This window comes from Chrysemys picta, chromosome 2, assembly GCF_011386835.1.
Source record: "Chrysemys picta bellii isolate R12L10 chromosome 2, ASM1138683v2, whole genome shotgun sequence".
Classification (NCBI taxonomy): domain Eukaryota; kingdom Metazoa; phylum Chordata; order Testudines; family Emydidae; genus Chrysemys; species Chrysemys picta.
This window is the reverse complement of record NC_088792.1, coordinates 114264732-114289430: the sequence shown is the minus strand read 5'-3', so window position 1 is coordinate 114289430 and position 24699 is coordinate 114264732. Positions and strand designations below refer to the sequence as shown.

At 40.1% G+C, this 24699-nt stretch overlaps 1 protein-coding gene across 6 annotated transcripts in view; it reads left to right on the top strand.

The window, feature by feature from the left end:
- Positions 1-24699, top strand: part of PTPN3 (protein tyrosine phosphatase non-receptor type 3) — a 341924-nt gene that overhangs the window by 177128 nt on the left and 140097 nt on the right. For all 6 annotated transcript variants that reach the window (XM_008169326.4, XM_065584007.1, XM_065584011.1 and 3 more), the window contains 2 exons: positions 2595-2715; positions 8691-8778. In XM_008169326.4, the coding sequence (XP_008167548.4) occupies positions 2595-2715; positions 8691-8778 (209 nt within the window). The remainder of the gene's footprint in view (positions 1-2594; positions 2716-8690; positions 8779-24699) is intronic.

Genomic DNA, 24699 nt, shown 5'->3' with positions numbered 1-24699 from the left:
CTTTTCCATTGTTTAGGTAATAAAAAAAAAAAGTGGGATGATGCTTGAGACTACTCTTCTACAATGTGTACTAAGCAGAGTTTATTATAGTTAATCTCTTCAACTATTGCAGTTGTCTGGGGAGTTGGAGATGCAAGTCTAACCTGCGCCTCCTTGCTGGCCTGACAAGGATGACCCTAGCTAGGAAGGAGGTGGGGAGGGGGAGAGAAAAGAGGAGCCTACATGTTTGGAAGATGAATTAGAAGAACCCAACCTCATAATGAATCACTGAGCAATAGGTACTCTCTTTAGAGAAGGTAAAATTACGATAAGAAACACAAGCATAGATTTTGAAGTAGAAAATTAAGATGTACTATTCTTGGCAATGTAGTCTCCTGTTGACAAGAATATGCTTCAAACCAACTTTGGTATGAAAAAAAACCAAAAAAAGCCTCGCTCAGCTTTGCCCAAAAAAACAAAAATATTGGGTCAGAGATTATATGGAAGAGATTGAGAAATTTTAATTGCTGGAAAGGAAAAATAAGTATACATGCCAGTCAAAACACAGTTGTCTGAAATGTGCATATTTTATTTTGATATCATTATTAAGCATAGATTACTTTGGATAAACAGTTAATAAGTTTGTGGTTCTATAGCCTTAGCCTTTAGTTGTGCACATCTGTGCAAGGCATTGGCCTGGATCTACATTAATGTGTTGCAGTATATGGAATTTTTTCAGTTTGGCACAGTTCATACAAGTGACTGGTTTGCTTTCAAAGGAAGAGTTAATGTTTAACAAACATTGTTAAAGTTTGTTTAGATATTTATCATTAAATCCAAATCTTTCTGCCAAGAGTGGGTTTTGCTAACTAGTACAAAAATTAAGCTGTTTTCAAAGGCATTTAGGAGCAAAGGACAGTAGGAACATTACAGTAACCAAACTAAATTACTTCATGTTTGTCCATTAATTTTCTCTTCCATTTAAATATGCGTTGTGACCCCAGTTAGTGCTGACAAGTAGCTATGGGACTATATTTTCAAAGGTGCTGACAACTTTCATTCTTTTATATCTCAGTAGTTAAGGTTCATATGGTGTAGAGGTTTTTCCTTCGTATCTTAATTGGCCAGTATTCCTAAATTCGGCATTCCCTTTGCTTTAGGTATCCTCAATTGTTGTGCTACGGGTTCTTTTATGGAGAAATATTGATTCTTTGGCTAACCCGCCATTTCATATTTCATGGCCTTTAACATTTTTGTAAAATAATGGCATCTTGTTTAGAAAAATGTACTTTGGGTGACTTGGCCAAGGCTTTATTGTATACTGAATTTTCTGCAGTGCAGACCAGTATGTGTTCTTGTGCTTATCCACAAAATAAGTTACAAGTAACTTTTTTCTATATTTTTAATGCTTTAAATGTTTTATAATAAGTACTGTTTGTTCTGTGCTAAGAAAAATAGTTCATGTTCTAGTGATTTGCATAGTATCATATCACTTTTTGATTGGCATATGAAAGCATTACTGCTGAATCATTTGTGTACATCTATACTTGTGAACTTAGAATTCCACTGAAATTAGTTCTAGGTAATTCTTTTAGCAGCAGGTAAATGCTTGAATCAAAACAAAACCCCAAAACAACAACAAAAAAACCTTAACAAACTCTGACTTGCTATCCATAAAGGGTGATCTTTAGACGAAGGGTGTCAAACTTATTTTGTGGGAAGGGCTGAATTACATCTTTGACTTGTGTTCATGGGCTGAGGCTACAAAGTTAGGGCCATATGCTGTCCTTCAATTTATAGCAGATATCCCATTGCTAGAGAACAATATGTCCATTTTTGTTATATGTCCATTTACTGTTATATTCAGCATCGACCAGTGGGAAAATATGATTATGGGCACTTGTCTAGAATACTATTTCCATCCTTTGTTTATTTGGCCATTTGTGCATATATGATTGTGCATATATGATTGTTGTAAATCCATGCACAAATTAGGAATTGGTTATCATGAGAAATGTTAACACTCAGTTAAGATGGATAAATGACAACTGGGTAGTTAAAATGGGTCAAAACAACATTAGTTAAAGTTTGGAAGATTTTCTTTATAGTTTTAAATACAAGACATTTTTAAAAAATGAATTTTCAGTCTACAGATTCTTTATCTGTAAGGGGGCCACACACACATCAAATGGGCTCAGTTTGATTTCCCTGATTTAGACAATTCTGTTTCACCTGTGACATTTTACATGGTTATATTCTGTGCTGGTGCAATATGTGCAGTCTAAGAAGTTTTGTTATGGCAAACAAAGCAAAAGTATGGATAAATGAGTAACTGAAAAAAGTATTAAGCTAATCAGTGCCCAAAAAAGTATTTATGATAAGCATACTTATATGTTGGAAGAGATTTTCATTTGCTGTTGTTTTAAGATTGAGTAGGTTAAACAAAACTGTGGTCAGTGAGAAATAATCTTTAATTCTTGCGGTTTTCCACAACTATACTTACTCTTGGTTAATATGCCATTTAGTGCGGAAGGGGGAGTTCCTGTAAACAGTATTTACACTAAGCTGAGGCTGTCTATGAAACCTTTTTGTGCATGTGTTTTTTCCCCTAACAGCTCAGTTTGGAGACCATAACTCTTCAGTACATCGTTCAGGATATCTCTCAAATTATCGTTTCATACCAGATCAGAACCAAGATTTTTTAACCAAAGTAGAGTCACTACATGAACAGCACAGGTAAACACATACTTTTAATATCTTTCCCATTCCCTCTCCTTCCCCACCTCATGAGTTCAAAAAGAAAATTGGGGAGGGGAGGGAAGGTTAATATTCCTGAATGTTACATTAATATTGTTTTTAATAAGCTTAAGTTTTCTGATTTTGAAATATATGTATTCAAAAGTTATATACTAGGGAATATAGCATAAGTTAAATTTAAAAACAAATCTTCATTAATTGAGCCACTGATTATTTTATAAAGTATAATAAATTAATGTTGGTGTCAGGCAGACATTGAGGGCATTTCTTTGAGAGCTCCTTGCTTTAGAGGGCTTTGGACCATGATCAAAATCCTGTGGGATTCTCATCGGGCTATGGAAAGCATGAATAATTGGTGGGTTTTACTGTTTAAGATAGAAAAGGTGGTAGCTAATTACAGCTGGCCAGATATGTCATTTTAAAATGTTTTGAATCATTATGGCTGTTAGTCATTAGTGAAAAAATGTGTTGGGTGTGAGCTTGGTTTGCATGTATTCTGTGGCTAGATTTCTTGATTTCTTTGACAGATCTATGCTGAAATTTGCTGTGTGGGATAAGTGGGGAAACATTTTTATTGACTATATATATGTTACTAACACAGCTAGTACTGTATTGATAGTTATTAAAGGCATTAGCAAATGTTCTACTAGAGTGAAGTTAGAATTCTAATTTACATTGTGACTTTTTTGTTGTTTTCATAACTTATTTACATTACCTTTGAGATGAAATTTTCCATTTTTGTTTTAATCTCAGAGATGCGTTAAATGGATCTTAATGTCTGACTGTTGACATTTGCTGCTAGGATTGGGTATCTTTAAGGAAAGTCTGTTGGTCAGGAGTCAGGAAAGAGGTTATCTTCAGGACAATAGTTAACTTCTGTGCTACATTATGCCTAGTACTTTCTATTTCTATTTCTATTTTAAAATTTTAACCTTTAGACTGCAACACATAGGAAAAAAGTACTACAGTATCTTTTTAATTTTCTGACTATTTAAAGTTCATCTAAAATCAAATTAAAATTTATTTGGTTTACTTTTTATTTTTTATGTCCATCATAACAAATACTTCAAATTGAACTAAATTATAATTAAATTCAGTCTTCTAGGCAAAAATAAAAAATGTAAAGGTCCTTCAAAACTAAAAATTTCAATCTATCTGTCACTTTTTACCCTTTTAATTCTGTGTTGCTTGTTTGGCGAGGTGTAACTAGCAAACATTAGTTGGGTAGGAAGGGGAAGGTATTTAATTTAAGTGAAAAAAGAAGTCTTGCATCCATTGAATGTTAGTGACATAGATGAAGATGAAAAACACTAAAGGAAAATTGGTCCTCACATATAGAAGGAATCTTCTAGACTGTGATGGATGGACTGGATTAACTGGACCACAAAGGCCACAGAAGGAGATATGATAAAGATCTTGGTGTCTTCCAGTCTTCTACCATAGAAGCCTGTGTGCTGCATCACAGCTCCTGTATGTTGCTTCTGTACCACAGGGAACAGCTTTTTCACAGCAGCTCTTCATAGTTCAAGGATTTAGGCTGTAGACCCAATGGTTCTGGCAATTCCTCTTAGGTACTGTTCTGCACTTTGTCTACTCCCTCCCCTATTGACATCTCCAGGCCCTTGTCATGGAATATCGGGAGTAGTCAGACAGCCAAACCCTGGGCACAAGTGAGGTAACACCCACACTGTAAGGGGTATTGGCTCTCCCTGTCAATGGCCACTGCTAATCAGGGCTGTTGTTCACTTTGCCTGGACAAGCTGAAGCTGACTCCTCCCATCCCTGCTGGCAGTCTGTACCAAAAATGTGGGGTTACTGGTATGGCTGGAAACCTGTATGCTGGATGCAGATATAAGTAAGTTAATTGAAAATGGTGGGGGACTGTTAGAAATCACTCTTGCCAGTGGAGGATTGTGAAGGGGCACTGAATGGAGGGGCTGAAGTCAACTTCTCACTGCAGACAGCTGTCATCTTTGGAAGTGAGTGACTAGTTGGATCCCTGCAGAGCAGTGGACAATATGAATATGGATAAAGATGGGGCCTGTGAGGAAAGAGATTCCTTTTTTTCTTCAGGCTCCTCTCTGAGTATTTAAATACTGGAGTCAGGTGTTTGTGATGCTTATTTGTGATAGGTGATGGTAAATAACTCAGCAGGTACACCAAAGTACTGATAATCAAGGAGTTTAACTGCCTCATTTGAAGCAATCAGATTTTGAGAATTGAGGAGATGACCCATGGGCAGATTTGCCTAGTAAAGAACCTCACACTTCCTAATGGGCCTAATCCCTCCTTTGAAACCTTCTGCTTGGGGGTTAAAGCCAATCTCTAACTATTAGGGATTAGGCTGAGACCTTCATGAAGGATCTGATTATTCCACATCCTCCTTGGAAGTATCTGGTGATTGCCAGTGTCTGAGACAGGATACTAGATTAGCTAGACCAAGGATCTGATCCACTAAGACAAATCCTATATCCTAAAGGGAGTCCATTAGAAGGAAAAAAATATGAAAGTATTTTTCCCATCCTTTATTAGGGTCCCTGGGAAATTATGTTTATTTGGTATGATAGACTCTGTCTAAACTGATGTGAGTTAGCAAAATCTGCCATAGGCCATACATAATTCCTAGACCAGATTGTCCCCTTTAAATTCTTCCCTTTATGGGGATTACACAACTGCAGGGACTGCACTGTAAATAGCCATGTCCTGCTTTATCTCTTCCAGGTTTCCCGTTTGAGTTCTTGCCCTCAATAGTCTTAAAAGTGGAATTGATGAAATGATTAGGTCACACAAAGATGCTACAAACTTGACAAACTCATGTACAGTGTGGTTTCTGACACAAGACTTTCATATCTCTCTCCATTACACTGTCATAGCTTGGAGAGAGATTGAGTCCAGCTCACAGAAGTCTCCTGAACACACTTGTTCTAGACACTGGTGTGTGCACACTATCTGCTAGGAAAGCTGTTGACACCATAACTAATTGGTAATGCTGCAGACGTTCAGGAATCTTGGCTGTCCTTTCTTATTTCAACTCACACACAAAAAATTCTAAATCTGCAAAAAGATTTCTCCTTTCTGTAGATATGTGATTTTTATAACAAGGTTTTCTGATCATTCTTTATTTTGTACCATAGTAGCTAGGAGAGCCAACTGACTGTGATCTGAAGAGGTGGACACCATCTCTGGAATCCACCTGATCCAAATGGGTAACATGCTTTTGGGGTAGTTAGACAAAATTGTTAAGAAAGTAGCCAAGTTTGACAAGCAATTTTGAGGAAAAGGATAAACACTTTAACCCTAGGGCAAAAGCTACAGGAACTACAAGTTCTGTTTTGGGGGTAACATATCCTATATATACCTAGCATGAGGGGTTCCAGACATATCACTAACTCTTGGTTTGGGGTAAAGACTGCCAGGAGTGTTGGGAAGAGATACGAGGAGTAGTTTCAGCTTGTCCACTCAACATGCTGACAAACTGTCTCTGGTTAGGTGACCAAACATTTCTCTTCACCGGAGCAGGTGGGATTTTTATGCTTGTCTTCTGATTCCTTCTTTGATTTGGTTTTCTGGACACCTACAGCTTTGGTGCAGGTTATGTACACAGACTCATGATTAAATTCTGTTGTTTAGTTTAGGGCTTACGATACTACATCTGCTCCTTTTCTGTAGGCATATTGTGTGTGTTTTCCTCCATCTTAGTAGAATTAAGGCCCTGATCAAAACTTTGCAAATGCAGTTGATAGGACTCATAAACACACAGACTTCAATTCTTAGCTTTCTATATTAATCAACTGTCAGATAACCAAATGATTATTGTGATTTCTCTCTACTGTTCCAACATAGTAGGAGATGTGTTGGGTTGCAGTCCTGGGATGCAAACATCTCCAAGACTTTTCCTATTCCAGGCAATGTTCAAAGAACAGTATTGGCAGTTTTCTAGATGCAGCAGTCAGTGGAACTGCGGTTCTGAGTAAACTACTTGGACCTCAGGAAAGAATGGTGGCTAGTTATGCTTATACCCTATGATATATGTCATCCTCCCAAGTCACTCTTTCCTAGCGTTGTCACAGTGATCAGAGAAGGACATAGTCAATGTAATCCACTTCATTCTTTTTTGACATTGTTGGCCCTGGTTTTCCTGGTTGGAGATGTCCTTAAGTCCTGCTGTAGATCTGTTGTTGCAGTGGTCACTGTAGTAGCCACTTCCAGGCAGACTAACAGACATATTTAATGACCTGGAATTTGAGAGAATGGACGTGAAGGTTTATACTGAGTACCTGCTAGATGGTCTCCTTTGATTTAGGAAGGATTTTACATCTAGAGCAGCGGTTCTCAAACTGTGGGTCAGGACCCCAAAGTAAGTTGTGACCCCGTTTTAATGGGGTTTCCAGGGCTGGTGTTAGACTTTCTGTGGCGCAGAACTGGAAGTCCAAGGGTTCCCCCCTGCCCGGGGCAGCGGGGCTTGTGCGGGCTCAGGCTCTGCCCCCACTCCGGGATCATGTCGAAATTTTTATTGTCAGAAGAGGGTCGTGGTGCAATGAAGTTTGAGAACCCCTGATCTAGAGTTACTACTGCATCTGGAAAGTCTTCATAACCTGGCTTTCTTACTATAGCTGTAAGGCCATGACCGTTTCTTACAATTCCTGATTTCAGGTCATTTGGTAGCTTCATTAGCCTCAGGACTCTCAAATCAAGGTACCTCACTAACTGCCTTCAGAAGTTCATCTGGCAAATGGTTGTCTTTTTCTCCTCTCATCCCTAGATCCTTTAGGGCAGTAACTAAGTTGGACTGGGCTTCCTTCATCATTATACTTCCTTTCTATTAAGTTTGTCTTTCTGGATTTCAATCACTTCTGCTAGAATGATCAGTTAGTATGTTGCATTGTCTGTAAAGGCCTTTTAAAAAAACAAAGTGGTAGTCAGAACTACTGGAGGATTCTGACATATCTTTACCAGGACGTAACTCTTAATTTGTTTTGCCTTAAATGCACTGAGTTTCAAAAGGTCAGATGGTGACACCTGATACCTGCAGATCAAATTATTTCCAATTAGGAAATTTCATGTCTTGTTCCTCTTCTATGCTGGGAAGAACAAAGGTGTGAAAGCTTCAAACATATCCCAGCAGTTCAGGTTAGCAAATGCAGAAGCTTACAAGAAGACTGGGGGAAACCCTCTTCCAAATCTTGCAGCACATTTATCAAGGTCTGTTACCACATCTCTGGCAAAAACAAATAGAAGGTTTTATGAGGAGATTTGCGGAGTAGCTTTCTGTTAATTTCTTTGTTCATTCATAAAACACTAAAGTAGACGTAACTTCTTCATATATTGTTTTTTGGTAGCTGGGTTTCTTTAATTAGCTCCTTTCATTGTGCTCTTCCTCTGCTTGTTCTTTGGGGTAGGCTGCTTGCTACTTTCAGTTAATCACCAGACTGGAGCACAAGCATGACTCTGTGTGAGAATAGCAATTGGTATGGAATCTTTTCCACCCCTGTGAATAGTTATGCCTTATGTTTTTAGTTATTTAAAGGTTCAGACTTTGAAACTTGCTTCTGTTTGCCAGAAGCTGGGAATGAGTGACAGGGAATGAATCACTTGATGATTATCTGTTCATTCCCTCTGGGGCACCTGGCATTGGCCACTGTTGGAAGACAGGATACTGGGCTAGTTGGACCTTTGGTCTGACCCAGTATGGCCATTCTTATGCTCAAATAGGGCTGTGATGCAATTCCCTGGATTATATAGGAGGCGTCTAGAAGGAGCTAAAATACTGAATCTTTTAGCTGCTTCTGTGCTATTTGCAGGTATGATCAACCTGTCAGCCTCCAGACTACAGGATTCTTCTGCTTTGAAAAGAAACATTTGTAATAAGTTAAAATAGTCAAGTCAGTGAGCTTAATTTCTTGTTCTAACTTAAGGTAGTTAAAATTAATAACTTCTTTTTTTTTTTTCTTTAGTGGTCTCAAGCAATCTGAAGCAGAGTCCTGTTATATAAACATAGCACGAACCCTTGAATTCTATGGAGTAGAATTACACAGTGGTAGAGTATGTTTACGTTGTCACTTTTTGCTTGGAAAAATAATTGAATTTATGAATGCTGTTTTTAAGACAAGAGTCTTTCATTAACAGTGAAAACAGAAGCACTTCAGTATTGGCTGCACTGTATTTTGTTTTCAACTTAATTTGTATTATATTTCTCAACTTTGCATTTGACGTAAGTGTCTCCAGTTTTGTCAATAAATTAAATTGAATTTATAGAATAGTTTCCCCCCCTCATTTGATTACATTTTGTCTTTGATACTGCACAAGATTTTAGAGTACAAAATATTTGCTTGAAGGGTGAAAGTAAACTAGATTAGTGTGTGTTAAGTACTTGGAAACTAAGAGGCTATTTTTGTGACATGGCTGGCAGAAATCTTCAGTATCACTTTGATTTCTAATGCATCCTTGAGAATCCTGACCCTTTACTTCTTCAGCATAGTCTTACACCCCTAAATCTAAGTCTTGGTTCTCCATCTACTAACATGCAAAATATGAAAGATGTGTCTTAAAATGATTGTAGATGGGCACCATAATGCATAGTTTTCTCGAGAGAGAGGTCTCCTGTCCTAGCATGCCAAATAGGTCACATGATAGCATACCAAAGTCTAATTGCACCTTTATTTTGTGTAATATAAATGGTGAGCTCTTCTCAATGTGATTTACACGTGTCTCAGTTGCTGCCGTAGTTGGCCATATTGTGGAACAAGAACTTCTCTTAGCAGAGCTTAGGCGCTTGTTTTCATGATAAAGCACTGCTGCTGTCCTCTCATAGGTGGGTGACGTATTGGGGTTGACAGGACTTTCATTCTGATGCTCCCTATAAGTGAGCCATATTGGAGCCTGCAAAGGTATTGTGGCAAATGCCATCATCTTTGCCTCCAACAGCTAAGAGGACTGAGTGGAGATACGATGTTCCTTCCTGGGGATTTGAACATTTCTATACACTGCCCTTCCCAGGGTCCTTAGTGGTTTTGGCACTAAATCAAAGGAATGTCTAGGACAACCTTCTTCCACCCCAAAGGGAGGCAAAGAGATTAGACCTTTTAGATGGAAAAAAATATTGCACTGCTGGCCTGCAATGTTATATTGCGAACCAGCAAGCCCTGATGACTAGATATGATTTCTCCCTCTGGGATGATGTCCTTAAATGCATGTAAAAATGGCCAGAGGATGCCAGACAGGAGTTTCTGGCAGTACTGGAAGAGGGCAATATGGCTGCCAGGACATCTCTTCAGGCTTCACTGGATGGGGCAGATATGGCAGTCAGAGCCATGACATCTGCAGTAGTGATGCACAGATGCTCATAGCTCTAATTGTTGGTTCTTCCACAGGAGGGGCAGCAGATGATACATGGTCTACCCTTTGAGGATCCGACTCTTATTTTGCAGCACATTGATGAGAAACTTCACAGTCTGAAGGACTGGAGGGCTAAGTTGAAGTCTTCAGGAATTTACACCCCATATCCTAAAAAGAAACAGTTCCTCCCTCAGTCATTCCAGCTTTATCAGCTGTTCATGCCTAGACATTCTGACCAGTCCAGAAAGAAGGGGGCAAATCACAGGAGGCAGAATCTGCATTTTTCTTCCTCTGGGACTCTTTCCAGGCAGCCCAGAAATGCCAAGCAGTCTGATTGATTGCCATATTGAGGGCAGTTTACCAGTCTGCATTACACCAGTTTCTCCCACCTGTTTTTTCCAGCAGGTTATCCCACTTCCTGTGTGCTTGGGCCCATATTACCACAGATCAATGGGTTCTAAGTCCTGTGGAACTTGGATACAGTCTTCAGTTTATTTCAGTTCCTCCCTCTTCCTCATCTCTCTTCAAAACCCACTCTCACAAGGCTGTCCTTGTTCAAGAGGTGCAGTCTCTTCTCTTTTTTGGAGCTACAGATGAGGTTCCTCCTCTGCACAAAGGGAAAGGGTTTTATTCACGCCACTTCCTGATTCCAAAGGCAAAGGGAGGTCTCAGATCCGTATTAGACCTGCAAGAGATGAATAAATGTATAAAGAAAATAAGGTTTTGTATGGTCACTCTAGTCTCCATTTTTCCCTCCATTGATCCCAGTGACTGGTACGCTGCCTTTGACTTGAGGGATGCATATTTTCATGTGGCTATCTGTCAAAGCCACAGGAGATTCCTAAGATTTCTAGTCAACACCCAGGATCAGTTTACATTCCTACCATTTGATCTATCCACGGCCCTGTGAGTAATTACAAAATGTGTGGTGGTGACTGTATTTCTAAAGGAACGGGGGTACAAGTACTTCCATACCGGGATGACTGGCCAGTAAAGGGTTGGCCCAAGAGAAAGGTAAAATGGAGTATGGCCAAGATCTGGTCCCTCTTCAGCGTTCTGGATTTGCTGATCAATGAGGACAAGTCAGTCTCCAGATGAGACTTCAAAGGAGCAGTCCTGAAAACCAGATTTCAGATAATGTTAACCATTTCTTCAGACCTAAAAGCTCATCCAGTCATGACTGTAAGGAACTGTTTCAGACTTGTGGGGCATATAGCTTCCTGCACGTATATATTTGGGCATGACAGACTGCATTTCAGGATAGCGCAGAGATGAGTAAGCTCAGTATGCTCCCCAACCTGCCACCCATTAGACATGCTGGCTTGAGTGCCTACAGGAGTGTTAGCCTCTTTGGATTGGTGGATGGATCCAACCAATATGTGTATTGGAGTTTCTTTGCTACTCTCATACCCACATTGATTCTGGTTATGGATGTTTCTTCTCTGGGTTGTGGGGTGGGGCTCACCTGGGGCAATAGTTCTCAACAAGTGGTGCATGTACCCCTGGGGGTGGGTACAGAGTCCTTCTAGCAGGTACATCAATTCGTTTAGACATTTGCCTAGTTTTACAACAGAGCACTAGAGAAGTCAGGACAAACAATGATTTAGTTATACTACTCTATATACTATATACGGAAATCTAGGTACAATAGTTATATTCCAATTGATTTATTTTATAATTATATGGTAAAAATGAGAAAGTAAGCAATTTTTCAGTAATAGTGACAGGTTTCAGAGTAACAGCCGTGTTAGTCTGTATCCGCTTACAGACAACCCCCCAACCTAAAGCAAATACTCACCAGCAACCACACATCACTGAACAAAACCACTAACCCAGGAACCTATCCTTGTAACAAACCCTGATGCCAACTCTGTCCACATATCTATTCAAGTGACATCATCATAGGACCTAATCACATCAGCCATACCATCAGGGGCTCATTCACCTGCACATCTACCAATGTGATATATGCCATCATGTGCCAGCAATGCCCCTCTGCCATGTACATTGGCCAAACCGGACAGTCTCTACACAAAAGAATTAATGGACACAAATCTGACATCAAGAATCAAAATACTCAAAAACCAGTGGGAGAACACTTTAACCTGTCTGGTCATTCAGTGACAGACCTGCGGGTGGCTATATTACAACAGAAAAACTTCAAAAACAGACTCCAAAGAGAGACTGCAGAGCTAGAATTGATATGCAAACTAGACACAATCAACTCCGGTTTGAATAAGGACTGGGAATGGCTGAGCCATTACAAACATTGACTCTATCTCCCCTTGTAAGTACTCTCACACTTCTTATCAAACTGTCTGTACTGGGCTAGCTTGATTATTACTTCAAAAGTTTTTTTTCTCTTAATTAATTGGCCTCTCAGAGTTGGTAAGACAACTCCCACCTGTTTATGCTCTCTGTATGTGTGTATATATATCTCCTCAATATATGTTCCATTCTATATGCATCCGAAGAAGTGGGCTGTAGTCCACGAAAGCTTATGCTCTAATAAATTTGTTAGTCTCTAAGGTGCCACAAGTACTCCTGTTCTTCTTTTTTCAGTAATAGTGTGCTGTGACACTTGTATTTTTATGTCTGATTTTGTAAGCAGGTATTTTTAAGTAAGGTGAAAGTTGGGGTACACTAGACAAATCAGACAAATCTTGAAAGGGGTACAGTAGTGTGGAAAGGTTGAGAGCCACTGACCTAGGAAATCTGAGGACTCAAGGTGTCTGTTCACAACAAGATTTAGTTCTCCACATAAATGTGAGAGAGTTGAGGGCCATTCATCTAGCATATTGGGCTTTCCTCCCTCAGATCAAGGGATGTCCTCATGGACAACACAGCAGCAATGTTCAATGTGAACAGACAGAGGGGGCCATGTCAGCTCATTTCTGTGAAAAAGTGATACAGTTTGGGAGTTTTGTATCACCAGCATGATTTACCCCAATGCATCTCACCTGCCAGAGATTCAGAACAGTTTGGCAGACCACTTGAGCAGGTCTTTCAGCAGAGAACATGAGTGATCTCGCAGGCTTGAGATAAGAAGACTAATTTTTCTGTCATGTAGGGGCCTCACCTAGACCTGTTTCCTGCTTGCCACAACTGGAAGTGCTGACTCTTCTGTCCAAGAGCAGATCGCTGTCAGGGATGTCTCATGAACGCCTTCCTCATACTCTGGAACGACAAACTGCTGCATGCTTGCCCTTCTAGTCCATGCTTTCCCAGAGCATTGCTCAAGATTGAGCAGGATTATGTTCACATAATCCTCACAGCACTGGTGTTGCCTAATCAGCACTGGTTCTCTACTTTGCTGTCTCTCTCCACCAGGCCTCCCTTGACACTTCCTCCAGAATCAGACCTGATCTCACAGGACCACGGTCGCCTGCTTGATTCCAACCTTGATGCTCTTTATCTCCTGGCCTGGATGCTGCATGGTTAATGCCTCAGGAGGTGGTCCGTTTAGAGACTGTGCAAAACAAATTTTCTCCTGAATAGGAGAAAGCCTTTGACTAGGTGCACTTACTTGCTAAAATGGAAGCAGTTCTCCTCATGGTCTTAGGGAAAAGAGATTTTGCCAGTCTACACTTTTATACATGTTCTGGACTATTTGTTCCGCCTGAAACAGCAAGATGTATCTGGTAGTTCTATCAGAGTTCATCTGGAAACTATCTCTGCTTCTGCCCTGCAATCACGAGTGACTCAGTATTTTCCAATCCCATGTTAATTAGGATCTTAAAAGGTCTGGACAGATTATATCCTCAAGAAACATATCCTTTCCCTACCTGGGTTTTGAATCTCATGTTATAAAGGTTGATGAGTCCAGCCTTTGATCCAATGGCTACCTGCTCTTCATCTAGTCATGAAAGGGGCATTTTTGGTAGCGGTTACCTCTGTGAGGAAGATGGGGAAATTATGAGTCTTGGTAGATGATCCCTCCTACACAGTCTTTCAGAAAGACAAAGTGTATTAGGCCAGCATCCAAAATTTTTGACTTACCAGCAATAAACTTACCAGCTCTTTTCCCTAAGCCTCATCCTCCTAAAGATGAGGAGCGACTCCATACCTTAGATGTCAGAAGGGCATTTTTACTTGGACAGGACTAGATTGCTTTGATACTCATCTCAACTGTTCGTCATGGATTTCCTCTTGCATGTGCATTGCTATGACATTGCCAATATAACCCCACCAAGCATAGTGATGGCACACACTTGACAAAATCCCAAGCAACTTCAGCAGCTTTTCTAGCTCAAGTGGCTATAGCAGATGTTTTTGAGTGTCCTGAAAAGGAATGGACATGTGCAATCACATGAAGAGGAAAAAATGGTTACTAACTTGTTCTGGAACTGTTTTTCTTTTAAGATGAGTTGCTTAAAGTTACACTCAGGTCCACGTTCACGACCCAATTAAAGGTACATCTACAGTGGGGAAAAAACAAACTAACTTGCAGCTGTGAGTCGCAGAGCCCAGGTCAGTTGACTTGGGCTCACGAGGCTCGCTCTACAGGGCTAAAAATAGCAACGTAGACATCTGGACTCTGAGACCCAGCAAGGAGGAAGTGTCCCAGAGCACAGGGTTCAGTGCAAGTGGGGAAGTCTACGCTGCTATCTTTAGCTTCTTGGTGTGAGCTGGAATCAGTTGACGCAAGCTCTGAGACTTGCTGCTTCAGGGTTGTTGTTGGTTTTTTTTTTTTTTTCCAGTGTAGATGTGTCTTAAATGGCCTGATGTTCAAAGGTGCTAAATGCATAAGACCATAAAATGGAAAACTGGGGTGGGATGGGAGGGGAGACTGGAAAAATGGGTGAACAGTGAGATGGCAAAATGTGCAGTCAGTACTAAATTACTCAAGATAGTTAAGTCCAAAGCGCACTGTGAAGAGTTGCAAAGGAATTTCACTAAACTGAGTGACTGGCCAACAAAATGGAGATGAAATTCCGTGTTGATAAATGCAAAGTAATGCACATTGGAAAAAATAATCCCAAGTATATGTACAAAATGATGAGGTCTAAATTAGCTTTTACCACTCAACAAAGGGAGCTTGGGGTCATCATGGATAGTTCCCTGAAAACATCCACTCAATGTGCAGCAGCAGTCAAAAAAGCTAATAAAATGTTAGGAACCATTAGGAAAGGGATAGATAATAAGACAGAAAATGTCATAATGCCACTATATAAACCCATGGTACGCCAATACCTTGAAAACTGCATGTAGTTCTGGTCTCTCTGGAGGCTAGTGATAGGCACACACCAACCCCTGAGTCCTTGGAGCACTCCCTGCAATCTCCAGCTCTTAACCACCGGACTCTCAAATAAATTACCAGGTTTGCTGTTCCTAAGGGAGTGAGCAGTATACACTCAGTTTGATTGGTACAACTCAGGATCAGATCCTTTATAACATCACAGTCCTGCGATATATTTCTCATGCAAAAATAATCCTAAATTTCTTATCAAAGGCTAACATTTAAGAGATACTGAATAAAGGTAATGGAAACAGAAATGGTTACATATAAAACAAAAAGTATATCGTGCTTCTTCGAGTCTAAACTTAACTTTAACAGTCTGAAATCTTTGTATGATGTGGTTTCTCACCTAAAGCAGTCTCCCAGCTTCAACCAACCAACATGGCTGGGATCTCCTTTTCATTAATATAAAAAGCACTGTCCTTTTTGCTTCCTCAGTAAAGGATAAAAAGGTGGTGTTTGCCTTCTTCTCATACCCCAAAATTTCATTGTTTTGTTTCCAGAGTCAGAATGATCCCCTGGGGTTTATTCTCTGGTGTTGTCACCTGTTGACTTCCTATCCCCCTTTTTGACATCCGTGTTGGCCCACAATGCTTAATTTACATGGCCAACAGAGAGACCGGTGACTCAATGTCTTTTGTCTATCCAAAACCTGTTGTCAGCTCTGTACATATACAAAACTCCTTAAATATCCATCCATCCATCTCACAAAGTTTGAGAATCGGTATGACAAACATTTTTATTAGATTCCTCACTTTACCCTTTTTGGATAAATACTATGAAAGCAATGTTTGTAATGAGTGTTTCAGGCCTCTCGAGTTACTGTTGCAGAACAGTGAACTCTTCACCAGTTGGTATTGAGGGTTTTTTAGGGTTACAATTTACATTTCTAGGCACACATTCTCCTCAAATATTCTTCCTCTAGATACCCTTTTTGCTAGCAGAGAAGAAACACTAACTGCTTTACTGCATTGCCTAATTCCTGTTAGCACACTGAGTTTAAAGTAGACATTGTTTTTTCAATTCTTTTGAGCAATATGTATATCAAATATATATCAAACTTAATATAGATGACATGCAAAAATTGTGTTAAAAAAACATTTTTAAGGTTACAAAATCAAGCACTCAAAAGCTAGGCAATGTCAGTGCAATCTTAATTCTGACATTGCCTAGCTTTTGAGTGCTTGAATTTGGGTGGAAGATGGTTGTTTTTAATGTAATTTTTTGCATATAACTTACAGGGTTTAAGAAAAAATCATCATGTGGCATCATATTGACACCATCGTGGGTCATCAACAGGACTAGAACCTGTTAAATCCACCAGACTTCTATTACAAGTTGACAGAGTAACTGATAGCAGTAATAGGTTGTCATTCTCTGTGTGGATCAGCACTAGAGAGGAATGAAACATTTGACGATATTTGGTCACAGCCGAGGAATGCCGAGAGTCTGGGACATAGGGTTCCATTCTAGGCACTGGAGGAAAGTGTGTTCTAGTGGGCACAGACTCTTCTGCCCCATCGTGTTCAACTGTTCCTCGTCTCTACCCCACCACTTGCTCCTTGTCCCAGTCCCATTCTCCTCCTTAAACAGTCAGAATTTACATTCAGGCTTCTGATACCATTTCCAGTCTACTCGGTACCAGGCAAATTGGTTTAAACTACAGTGAAGAACAAAATTATCACACATAGATAAACATGATTTGTTGGGGGGAAAAGTCAACATGGCATTTGTAAAGGGAAGTCATGACTCACCAATCAGTTAGAATTCTCTGAGGGTGTCAACAAGCATGTGGACAAGCATGATCCAGTCAATGTAGTGTACTTGGATTTTCAGAAAGCCTTTGACCAGATCCCTCACCAAAGGCTCTTAAGGAAACTTAGATGTCATTGGATAAAAGGGAAGGTCCTCTCATGAATCAGTTTTGGGGGGAGGGATAGCTCAGTGGTTTGAGCATTGGCCTGCTAAACCCAGGGTTGTGAGTTCAATCCTTGAGGGGGCCATTTAGGGATCTGGGGCAAAAATCTGTTAGGGACGGTACTTGGTCCTGCTGTGAAGGCAGGGGACTGGACTCGATGACCTTGCAAGCTCCCTTCCAGTTCTATGAGATAGGTATATCTCCATATTAATTAATAGTAACTGTTTGAAAGACAGGAGACAAAGGGTAGGAATAAATGGTCAGTCTTCACTATGGAGAGATGAGGACAGCGGGATCCTCCCAGGATGTGTACTGGGATCTTTGCTGTTCTACATATTCATAAATTATCTGGAAAAGAGGGCGAATAATGAAATGACAAAGTTTATAGGTGATACAAAATTACTCAAGTTAAGTCCAAAGCAGACTGCAGGGAGTTAGAGAGATCTCACAAACTGCTGACTGGGCAACAAAATGGCGGATGAAATTCAATCAATTCAAAGTAATGCATATTGGGAAAAAATAATCCTCACTATACATATACAATGATTAGGGCCCTACCAAATTCATGGTTGTGAAAAAAGCATCATGGACCGTGAAATCTGGTCTTGTGTGTACTTTTACCCTATACTACACAGATAGGGGAGTCCAGTGTTTCTCAAACTGGGGGTCCTAAACAAAAGAGGGTGGGGGGGATCGCAAGGTTATTTTAGGGGTTTGCGGTATTGCCACCCTTACTTCTGCGCTGCCTTCAGAGCTGGGTGGCTGGAGAGAAGTTGCTGCTGGCCAGGTGCCCAGCTCTGAAGGCAGTGCCCCACCAGCAGCAGCGCAGAAGTAAAAGTGGCAAAATGATACCATGCCACCCTTCTGTGCTCCTGTCTTCAGAATTGGGTCAGGACCCCTACAGTTAAATTGTCCCTGTCCCAGTTCAGAACTGTGAAATTTCAGATTTAAATATCTGAAATAATGAAATTTACAATTTTTAAAATCCTATGACCGTGAAATTGACTAAAATGGACCATGAATTTGGTAGGGCCCTAACAATGATGGGTTGCAAATTAGCAATTACTACCCCAGAGAGATCTTGAGGTCACTATGGATAGTCCTCTGAAAACTTCAGCATCAGTCAGAAGGCTAACAGTATGTTAAGAACTATTAGGAAAAGGGATCGAAAATAAGACAAAATATCATAATGCCACTATTTAAATACACAGTGTGCCCACACCTTGAATACTGTCTCCAGTCCTTGTCACTCTGTCTCAAAAAGGATATAGTGTAACTGGAAGAGATTCAGAGAAAGTCAACAAAGATGTTCAGGAGTATGGAATTGTTTCCATACAAGGAGAAACTAAAGATTAGGGCTGTTCATCTTAGAAAAGAGGTAACTAAGAAGGGATGTGATAGAGGTCCATGAAATCATGAATGGCGTGGAAAAAGTATATAGAGAAGTGTTGTTTACCCTTTCCCACAGTACACATACCAGAGATCACCTGATGAAATTAGTAGGCAGCAGGTTTAATACAAACAAGCGGAAGTACTTTTTCACACAGCACACAACTAACCTGTGGAACTCATTGTCATTAAACGCTGTGATGGTCATAATTAGGTTAAAAAAAGAACTGAATAAGTTCATAGAGGGTAGGTCCATCAATGGCTATTAGCCAGGATGGTCAGGGATGCACCCCATGCTCAGTGCAACCCGAAACCTCTGACAGTAAGAAGCTGAGTGCGGAAGACTCATGAATCATTCCATAATTACCCTGTTCTGTACATTCCCCCTGAAGCTCTGGTACAGCCCACTGTCAGAGACCGGATACTGGGTAAGGTGGATCGTGGTCTGACCCAGTGTGACAGCTCTTATGTTCTTATTCCTCCGGCCATTTCCCCCAATGGTCTAGGTGCAGCTCTTGTTCCTTTTACATTTGAATCACATGGCTTCTTCCTGCATGTTGCCTGGGTGCCAGCTGGGCCGTCACCGAGAATCCAGGAGATACAGGCTCCCTACTCCCAGTTCTGGTGTCTGGCCCCACTCCAGCCAGGGGCGTCATTTCAGATTTTGGGGGGGGGGGGACAACTTTAACTGTGATTCAAGGGGCTACTTAGGTACCTGAAAACTTTTATTTTATTTTATTTTATTTTATTTTATTTTGCGAACAATTTAGAAATTAGCTGACAGGAGCATTATATCTAATTTCTATATAAAGAAATGAAAAAAATACAAACACAAATTAAAGCCATATTTAAAGTTTATATGTAAGTTTAGAACAATCAGGAGATAATACAGCAAAATATTCCCAATCCCAAGCCTTGAAGTATCAGTTTTGGAACCTTAACGCAGATATCAGAAACACAAATTTGATACTTTGTACACTATCTTTGTAGCGATAAATAAGATGTGCTCAAAATCTGCTTAGCCATGTAATTGTTGTTTTTTAAGTGTCTTACGTTCCAAATTGTGAAGAGGAGAATGAGACAGATAATTTGTTCCAGGAATGTTTAAAGGTAAAATAAATGATTAAAAACAAACAAACAAAAAACACCCAGATATGAGCAAAACAATGGATAATGCCATGGTCTCATCTTGGCAAAATTATCAATGGTCTTGTTGATATTCAGGTGTTTTGAAGCTTCACATTCACAGGCTTCATTTATCACAATTATTATTTGTAACAGGATAATACCTCTACAGCCCCAGGTAGGTGCAATAGAGGACAGTAGACCGGTACTATTAAGATTAAGAGGATTGTCCATCTGTATCGTCTCAGTTGCTGACTGGTGGAAGCAGATGAGGAGGCAGGGTAGGTTGAAACTAGTGAAGCGAAGGAAACTAATCATGGGAGCTGTAGGAGAATCCCAGCTCTTGGAGGAGGGGACTTGACTGTGTGGTGCTACAAGTAAGAGCTCTGCCTGGGACTGGGGCATATACTACAAGCAGACCTCTGGTATGAAACTTGGGGGTGGGGCAGATGCCCCCCAACCCTTCCTAAATGGCACCCCTCAATCCTGCCTGGGACAGCCATTGCAAGTAAAGGCCAGCTTCATTCCTGTATTTTGAGGCTGAAGCATGCTCAGTTGCTCTGTGGGAATGGCACCATGTGTAGTCTGATCACCATTAGGAGTTGTCAAAGGCTCAAGCATGCTCAGTGAGGAAGGAGTCTTTGGATCTAGCAAGTCTCTGCTGAGTATTGCAACTGGTATTTTTTTCCCAGATGTTTATGACTTGGCTAGATTTGGGCAGATTTACACAGGAAGAGCTAGAGACCCTTTCCTGATACAAAGGCCAGTCTCTGGCCCAAAGCATGGGGGTGCTAGCGCTTTCCGAAAAAAAGGTCACCAGAATCTTTTTAAAATTGAAAAAGGTGTATTTTTCCCTAGTCTCATTCTTAAATGGCTGGACCATTTTGCTGAAAATTTCCAAGAAAATTCAGCTTGAGACAGATACCCAGCATGGAAAATTTGAGCCTGAATGGTTGAAGTTTCCTTGCAGTCTTCTTGTAGCCATGTTGGTTCCAGGAAATGAGAGGGACAAGGTAGATGAGGTAATATTTTATTCGACCCACTTCTGTTTGTGTAAGGTTGCTTGAAAACTTGTACACAGAGCTCCTCTTCGGGTCGAGGAACAGAAGAAGTGTGTCTGAGTTAAATACAAGTTGGGACAGATTAAGCTGAAGGAGTAACATATTGGAGGTGGTCACTTGAAATTAATGTGCAGTTGGGGTTAGATTGTTATGCATAAAGGATTTGAAGTGGGCAATTAAGGGTAGCAGGCAGTATGGTGTGTTACAAATTGTTGTAATGAGCCTTCAAACCAGTGTCCCTATTTATGTTCATGGCTTTTGTCCACGTCTATCAGAGTTATGAATGTAAATTCCCAGGCTCACCTTTTGACGGTGTTATGCGTTTTTCATTGAGGACAAGTATTGAAAGATCAGCTATGGAGTGATCTCTTTGTGAAAAAGTGTTCTCTCATGGGTGATACGTTTTTGTCTTTTATCGTTTTCTGTGTGAGTTCAGAGCATAGTGGTTGTCTGGTTTCACCCACATAGATGTTTTTGGGGCATTTGATGCACATGATGAGGTACCACCACCACACGTTCTAATAAGCATGTGAAGGACCCAAGAATCTTGAAAGGTATGTTGTAGGGGGTTGTGACATTGTCTAATTAAAATATAACCATGCAAGTCATTATTGCTACCACTGTTATATAATTGCAACAAATCTTGTACAAAATATAATGCATGGCCACCGAGGATAAACAGCTTCCAGGCTAACCCAAAGCCGACCTTTAAAGACATGTTAGAAATGGTAATTAGGGCCATTCTATGGCTAGATAGGCTAGAACTTTGAAATGGAAACCTATATTGTTAGAAGTGATACTAATTGTGTGTATCTTAGATACTACCCATGTAAACAGACAGTTCCTGTCTGTCACTATAACTACTAATTCAGAGGTCAAAAAGGAATATTAACATTTAGATGAATCTTGGGTGAAATAATGTCATTGTCTATATGTCTCTTTGAAGTTTGTGATAGTCTGCCTAATGGATAAATTGCCCTGTGTTAATTTGTGTAATCAATTACTGGTGATGTTGAGAAAACAGAAGGTTACATCAAAAGCCAATTGTTTACCCAGGACTGTATGGTCAAGTGGATGCTAGAACACTGTATAAAAAGACCCTTGGGTCCTGATCCTGTTGATCTCTGATCTGCTTGAGGTTTCATGCAGGGGAAGCCTAAGCCACAAGGACTGAGATCCCTGTTCTGACTGGACCGCCCTGAAATATAAATATTGGACTATAACCTATGGACTATTTCTGAAAGAACTCTTTGCAACTACAAATCTCACCATCTCTGCTATGAATCTGAACCTCAAAAATTGAACTCATGTATACTGATCTTTTAACCATACTCTCTCTCTCTCTCTCTCCTCTTTTAATAAATGTTTGTTTAGTTAATAAGAATTAGCTGTAGCGTGTATTTGGGTAAGATCTGCAATATTCATTAACCTGAGAGATAATGTATCTGATCCTTTGGGATTGGTAGAACCTTTTCTTTTATATGATGAAATAAGATTTTGAGAAATCTTCATCATATTTGACTTGGGTACCTGGATGGAGGCCTGAGACTGGGTTACTTCAAGGGAGCTGTGTTGTTTGGACTTCTGAGTAACCAGTAAGGTATAACAGAAGCTGTTTAGTGCTGGCTTGGTAAATCTAAGTATTGAATTATCCACCAGCTTTGGGGTTTGTCTGCCCCATTCTTTGCAGTTCACCCTAATTGAGTGACCTCGGGTGGCTCCCCACGGGGACCCCGGTCACAGGGGTATTAATCATCATGGCAGTGGAGATATGTCTGCAGGTTTTATATCTGTTGTTCTGGCAGGGACTGGTGCTGCTTTGAGTGCCACTAAATAAGGCCACTAAACAACCAGAGTAGATGATCACATCATAGATTTATTAGCACCTAAATACCCTGGGAGAACCCTCTTCAGTTCAGGAAATTGGAAGCACACTAAGCTGTCTGCTACCCTTAATTGCCCACTTCAAACCCTTTATGCCTAACATTTAACCCCCAGGTATACACTTCATTTCAAGTGACTCCAACATGTATTATCCCTTAACAATCTGTTCCAACTTGTATTTAGCTCAGACACTCTGCTTCCTTCCCCATACCTGAGGAAGAGCTCTGTATAGCTTGAAAGCTTGTACCTTCCATCAGTAGAAGTTTTTTCAATAAAAGGTATTAGCTCACCTACCTTGTTTCTCTGGTTAAAGTTTGGCAAAGCTATAAGCAACTGAGAATAGGGTTTTATAATGGGAAGTGTCAGGCAACCAAGTGCTAAAAATAGTAGCACACCTTGGAGGTAACATGGGCGGCGGCTTGGGCTAGCCACCAGGTATGTATCCAGCGGGTCCAGGCAGATTTTTACTCCTTGAGGCTGCTAGCCTGAGCCGGAACCGGTGATACTCCTGGCTGTGCTGCTATTTTTAACATGCTAGCATGTGTCCGTTTACCCTTGCTGAGACGTATGCTCCCAGATAGTGTGTAAACATACCCTCAGAGAGGATCTCTCCCTCCCCACCCCATGTTTTCCCAGTTCTTGGTCATTATACTCGGATTTGTATAGTCTGGAAGGTTTTCGATTTCATTATCATATCAGGGTGAGGTGACATCAGCATAAAAAAAACCCCAAAACTTGATCAGGCACACCATCTGGAGGAACTGGATTAATTTAGTTCTTCTCTGTTAAATGGTTATCAATCCATCATTTCTGCTAACATTTTCCCCAGTTAGCTCTTATGGGATCTCCCAGCTTTTCTCCAAAGCTAGCTTTTAATGGGCCACTGTAATTGTGTTTATCAGCCTAAAGAGGCAAGGTGATTGAATCCTGGTGTATAAGTCAATTGTTCCTGCTTAGAGCTGTTAAGCTGTGCGGCCAATCTTATTTACCCTTTTTTCTATATTAACCTCTTTAGAGACAGAATTTATATTTCTTGTTCTCTTGCCAGTGGAATATAAATTACTGATAGATACCAAATCTGGCACAATATGAGTTTACCGTCTTCAGTGTACTATGATACTTGAGTTAGGTGGCATAGAAATTGATAATGTATGTGGCAGAGAATGTTGAGCAATTATTCAATCTCTTATTTTATATATTCTAATAAACTTGTAATAGAAAAGATAATTTGTTCACATCTATTCTGTATCGTGCCAGAGTTTTGTTCAATTACATTCTACCTGTTTTATTCTTAGTCGTTATGGAACAGCAAAAATGGAAGTTGGGGATTAAGGGAAATATATTTATACTAACTGAGCAAAGAGAGCCATCTACAGGAGAATTTAGACTATTGAAAGTTTTCTTAAGAGAATCCAGCATTACCTTAAAAAGTGTGTTATAAAATTTCTTAAGGCTGCTTTTCTGAATCAAAGCCAACATTTTAAATACTGGGATCCTAAAGTTAGGAACCTAAATCTATATTTAGGCATAAATGTTCAACTCCCTGCAGTAATATGTATATTATAAGATGAGTACATACATAGATCACAGTGAGCTAGGAAGCCAAGGATTACAATTTTATATTGCACTTAAAGGAAACTTCTAAAACCTTGGCTAAGCAATATTTTTTATTAATCTTTTCCTTATACACAGTAATTCTAAAATTCCTGGGTGGATAATTTCACCCTCCATGAAAAATAATTCCATAAGTATGGTTTTCATGAGATTGAAGGTCAGTGATGAGAACCACAGGACAAAGAAGGAATGTTGTTTGGCTGAAATCACAAGCTTAAAATTTCTTATGTAATTTATCCAGATGCTGCTTGTAGACAATAATTTGTGTCTATATCATGGTTAATGTGCACGGAGGTTGGACATCCTGCAATAGCAAAGCTGGTTAATGATCCCAGTAGTATGTCCTCTTGATTATGTCACTCGTATTCTGCTACTTTATGTAGTAGAGTCATTATAAG